Raw genomic sequence first — 5474 nt, forward strand, 5'->3', positions numbered from 1 at the left:
TGCTTTGCGTATTCCGTACAGCATTGCATTTAATGTTTCACTGTTTTGTCAACTACCTCGAGCCTTGCTTTTGCTGTGACTACTGACATTGCCTTTAATAGCTTCTAACGTTCCTTTTGTCAGTCAGCGTAGCCTGCCATCTAGTACTTGATTCTGATTTGTTCTTTGTAAATACTACGTTGAAAATCATCAGAGTACAAACAGCTTGGTGCAGAGCATCTTCTGATCCTTTGATCTTGATATGCTTCTGAGCGTGATTCCATGACTTCAGTGCTTCTGCTTCTGAACTCAAGTTCTTCTGATGCTTCTATAGACCATGTTCTGATTCTGCTTGACCATCTTCTGATGTCTTGCCAGACCATGTGCTGAAGTTGCATACTGAACCTTCTGAGTCAAAGCTTCTTAGCGCTGATTTGTGCATACTCTATATATATTTCCTGAAAAGGAAATTGCATAGGATTAGAGTACCACATTATCTCACACAAAATTCATATCCTTGTTATCATCAAAACTAAGAATATTGATCAGAACAAATCTTGTTCTAACAGTATATTGGGAGGGGATGAGAAGGAAAATACAGGATTATGTCCAGGCTTGTGAGGTTTGCCAAAGGAACAAATACCAAACTCTGTCACCAAGGGGATTACTCCAACCCCTACCTATTCCAACTCAAACTTGGAGTGATATCTCCATGGACTTTATTGGTGGATTGCCAAAAGTTCAAGGAATTGATACAGTTATGGTGGTGGTGGATAGATTAACTAAATATGCCAATTTCTTCCCTATTATTCATCCATATACTGCTAAGAGTATTGCTGAAGTTTTTATTAAGGAGGTTGTTAGGCTTCATGGGTTTCCCAACTCTATTGTGTCTGATAGGGACAAGATATTTTTGAGTCATTTCTGGGCAGAACTATTCAAACAGACTGGAACTCAGTTGAAGTACAGTAGTGCTTACTATCCTCAGTCTGATGGCCAGACAGAGGTAGTGAACAGATGCTTGGAGACATATTTAAGATGTGTAACAGGGTTAAAACCTAAACAGTGGCCTAAGTGGTTGGCTTGGGCAGAGTATTGGTACAATACAAACTATCATGCTTCTCTTAAGACTACACCATTTGAAGCTTTATATGGGAGACCCCCCCATGTGTTGATCAGAGGTGATGCTCCTCATCAGCTGTGGATGAGGTGAATAGGCTCACTGCTGAAAGAAATATAATGATTAAGGAATTGAAGGAGCAATTATGCAAAGCCCAGGATGTGATAAGAACTCAGGCAAATAAGCATAGGAGAGAAGTAGACTATAAGGTGGGAGACATGGTTTTTTTGAAAATTCAGCCTTACAAAATGAAGAAATTAGCCAAGAGATTGAATCAAAAGTTGAGTCCAAGATACTATGGGCCTTATGAAATAATACAGAAGGTTGGGGCTGTGGCTTATAAGCTCAAACTGCCCGAGGATACAAAAGTGCATCCTGTCTTCCATGTATCCTTGCTAAAGAAGGTTGTAATTCTCTCTGTGCTGCCCCAGCCACTTCCCCCTGCATGAATGAAGACTGGCAGCTAAAGCCCTTGCCTGAGAAGGTTATAGAAGAGAGGAGAAATGAGGAGGGTGGAAGTGAGGTGTTGGTGAAGTGGAAGAAACTGCCTGATTTTGAAAATTCTTGGGAACTAGTAAGCAAGATGAGAGAGGAGTTTCCAGACTTTATCCTTGAGGTCAAGGATGGTTTTCAAGGGGAGGGAATTGGTAGATATGGCAAGTTTTATGTTAGGAAGAGACAAAAAGGGAAAGAGAGAGAATAGGATATTTAGCTGTTTTGTTGCACATGGCTTGACACAGCTGGCTTACAGCTGGCAGCCTGTGAGTGGGGGAATTATCCTAGGATTCTGAATAAATGATTGCTGCAGCTAGTAGTGTAGGTACGCAGAAATTGAGTAGTGGAATACCCACTTGGGAGAGTCAAGGCCTCTCTAAGAGCCTCTTTTGATTCTCCATCTTTCTGCAGACCTTTTTCTTATTTTTCTGTTTTAAGCTTGTAATACTATATCCCATTTGAACTCTAGTTATTTCAATAAAAGTCATATCTTGCCCTAACAGTATTATTCTTGCTATTTTCTATACTTAGATACTAGATTGATCCTATCAGCTTACCACTATTTGATATGTATTAAAGGCGAGTTGAACAAAAGAACTAAATTCATTAAAAAGAAAAATATTAATTGGCAAAGAAGATTCAAATACAATATATTCTCAAATATACTTGAAGACTTTTACAAATTTGAGAAATTAACCTCCTTCTCTAATACTATATATTCCTCTTAATGTAAAAAATCTAATTGTAGTCAAGCTCTCGTGACTAGAATAAAACACCAACAAATGGTTGAAAATGTATACCCTATCTAAGAATGATGTCCCAATGCTTTGCCACAGAGCAAAGCATTACTAGGAATATCATATTCATTGGCTGCAGTGCGTTGTGCATTCCACACCCTTAGATACAACTGTTGTCCAAGATATTGTCTTTCCCATATGGCTGATCTCAAATTCCACATTCCTTGGTTATCCAATGACACCAATATTGCTGTCCAAGAGTTTGGATATACCTGCATTCATAAGTAAGCACATCATACATTTAAGACCTACAAAACACATAAGCACAGACACAGACACGAGTACAGCACACGGGACAGACACATTGACACTATGAGAATTTGTATTACCTGAGCAGTGTGTCTAGTCAAGGCATCCACTAGATTATAGGTGCTTTTACTAGCATCTGTCCATTGGCCAAAACCATAACTGCAATCAATAGTATCAAAAAACACCATTAGGAAAATTCTAAATAGTTTCAATACCATCAAAACAAACTCAAATCAATGAGGTTTAACATACATACCCAACAACCCAAAAATCATAACCATCAAGATGCCAAGATTGCATGGTTTTTTCATTGTTTTGGAAAACAACTTCAATAAAATCATGGAGTGAAGTTCGCAACACGGATGTAGCTATATGTGCAGGACCATTAGAAGGAGTGATTTGAATTGAATTATCAATGATTCCAGGAATGTTGAAGTAATCAGCAAGTTTAAGAGGGGTATCAGGGTTAACATAGGAGGCACTGTTAACTGCGTAACGAAGCTTTCCATTGATCAATGGTGCTGAATTGGCCAAATTTATTAATCTATTTGGAGTTATCATTCCATAATGGAACGAGCCTTGTGGATTAGGCCTAGCAGCATTTGCTGTCAGATTCCATCTGTAAGTTCTAGCTTGCTTCATAGACAAGTCATAACCGTCAGCAGGGGGAGGAGGCAATGGTCCTGATGCCGAGGAATGAGAGTTTGAATAATGTAACACAGAAATTGTGGTGAGAACTGTTTGAGTAAATCTTGTTGAAGCAACAATGTAATAGTCCTTTGGAGGTTGATTTAACGTTACTAACACAGAAATAGATTGTCCAACATGAACATCAAGCGAATCGTATACGTTTTGGATAGTATGTGATCCTTCAACTTCAACTAGCTTTAGCGTATGACCTTGAATTCTAAAGTTAATTGAGGTAGACAAACCAACATTTGAGATCCTAAACATATAGGTTTTTCCTGAAAAACAAAGTGCAAAACAAACACTTACAAAGTTGAATTTGAAATGCATCCGTTAGATCTTTAAGGATAGTTAAGGACACAAAATTTTACCTTGGTTACCAGTGAAGGTAGAATGAACTTGACCATTGATAAGGAGCCCATCAGGAAAACCAATAGATTTTCCAGAATCCAAAGATTGACTCAACACCTTGTGGCCGGTTTTGTACCAATCACCAATGAGTAGAGTAAAATCTCCATCAGGATTTGGATAAGGGATCGGGATAACAGATCTACGATAAACATTGAGTCCTCCAAACCCTCCAGCAGCTTTATGCATTTTAGTTGATGGAAAATAAGTATAAGTTCCAATCTGATCCTTGGTTTGAAACTTGTAAGTATAGTTTGAGTTTGGTGGAATAGGACAGTTGGTTCCCAAAACTCCATCTTGCCATGAATTCTTCCTTTGTTTAATCCCATTCCTAGTTTATATATTCCCAACATTGTTAAATCATGTTCTCAGAGGAATTTTCACAAACACATAATGTGAACAAATGAAAAAGCATAAAAAAAAAAGAGCATAAATAAAACCTCACCATGTGAGTAAAAATGGCTCATCTAGCTTATTCACAAGGTTGAGAATCACATTGTTATTAGTTATCAAATCAAGTCTAGGACCAGGAAATTGACCATTAATCAGAATAACCTACAAAAAGTAATGACAAAAAAAGTTAGAATCTGAATATTTTCTATAAAAGTTACTAGATCCAATAAAAAGCATTTTGGTTACTCACTTGTTGGGGAGTACCAAGAGGAGAAAGAGTTCCATAAGTCACTGTCCATGTGTAGAATTTATAATCATCTTCTGCTTGTACCAAAGAGACAGTTACTACTAATGCAAGAACAATGCATAGTAGAGATATCAAACTAGTGCTTCTGGTTCTGCTTACCATTGTTTTGCTGAAAAATTGAAAATAAACATATACACTATTATTAGAATGTTAGGAAATAAAAATGAGACATTGCTGTTAAGTTTCTATAAATAGAAGGAACTAGATTTGTACCAGATCTATGTTGTGTTTGGGAGAGTGACACAGTTCAACACTGATACCGACTTAGCTTTGAAGCTTTAATATAAATACATAAATGAAATAAGCGTGAAAGAATTATTATTGTTATTATTATTATTATTTGAGGATTTTGTGTGTTTTAATGAATGATTTGTATTCGGTGGAGTTAACGCGTTTTGGGTTGTTAGATGTTGGTTTCCAGCTAAACTAAGAACTATGTCTCCTATGATTATGTCTAATTTGTCTAACGTATGGTATACTAATCAATATTAAAGTGGAAATATTGGTTAATTTAATTGTCAAAAGAGCACCGACAAGACTATTTAGTTTGAATTTTGTTGACAGAAGAGAGATGCAGTAGTTAATAATTGTTTGTTTCAAACTTCAAAGTGTGTACGCCCATGTGAGGTTCATAAAGGATACAAAGAATTTTAAACTTATAATGTTGCACAGTTGTTTTTTCAACTACTTCAATTTAAAATGAAAAAAACAAATAAAATATTGTAGATAAGTAAATGCATGCTCCTTACTAAATTGAGCAACCGTTGGGCAGAGCTTCTATGATAATTTGTAAGAGTGTGAGAAAAATATGAGATAGAAAGTATCATTGAAAATTAAATTGGATACATGTGAAACCACTCGCTCTTAAATAACTTAGAAAGCAATTGAAATATTCGTTAGAGTTGGAATTAAACTCTAACTAATCCTACAACAAATTCTTTATTATTTTCTAACTAATTAACAGCTTCAAACCGTTCAAATTTTGAACAAAAAAAAGTAAAAAGATCAAGATGTAGGGGTTTAATAAAGACATCTACAA

The 5474-nt window shown here is 36.2% G+C and overlaps 1 protein-coding gene across 1 annotated transcript; it reads right to left on the reverse strand.

Moving 5' to 3' along the window:
• Positions 1-2219: 2219 nt before the first annotated feature.
• LOC131652173 (L-ascorbate oxidase homolog) lies at positions 2220-4804 on the reverse strand. Its single transcript, XM_058921962.1, has 7 exons — positions 4649-4804; positions 4379-4544; positions 4181-4290; positions 3699-4066; positions 2897-3605; positions 2721-2799; positions 2220-2603 (listed from the first exon to the last, which is right to left on the reverse strand). Exons 2-7 carry the CDS (start codon positions 4535-4537, stop codon positions 2400-2402), a joined length of 1629 nt encoding a protein of 542 aa, XP_058777945.1. The 5' UTR covers positions 4538-4544; positions 4649-4804; the 3' UTR covers positions 2220-2399.
• Positions 4805-5474: the final 670 nt, after the last annotated feature.

This window comes from Vicia villosa, linkage group LG2, assembly GCF_029867415.1.
Source record: "Vicia villosa cultivar HV-30 ecotype Madison, WI linkage group LG2, Vvil1.0, whole genome shotgun sequence".
Lineage (NCBI taxonomy): Eukaryota > Viridiplantae > Streptophyta > Magnoliopsida > Fabales > Fabaceae > Vicia > Vicia villosa.

Excerpts from the sequence above, each read along its gene's own strand:
- LOC131652173 (XM_058921962.1), bottom strand. The coding sequence starts at position 4,537 with ATGGTAAGCAGAACCAGAAGCACTAGTTTGATATCTCTACTATGCATT. Across the intron at positions 4,067-4,180 it reads GAGCCATTTTTACTCACATG|GAATGGGATTAAACAAAGGA; the intron begins GTGAGGTTTTAT and ends TATATAAACTAG. Across the intron at positions 3,606-3,698 it reads TACCTTCACTGGTAACCAAG|GAAAAACCTATATGTTTAGG; the intron begins GTAAAATTTTGT and ends TTTGTTTTTCAG.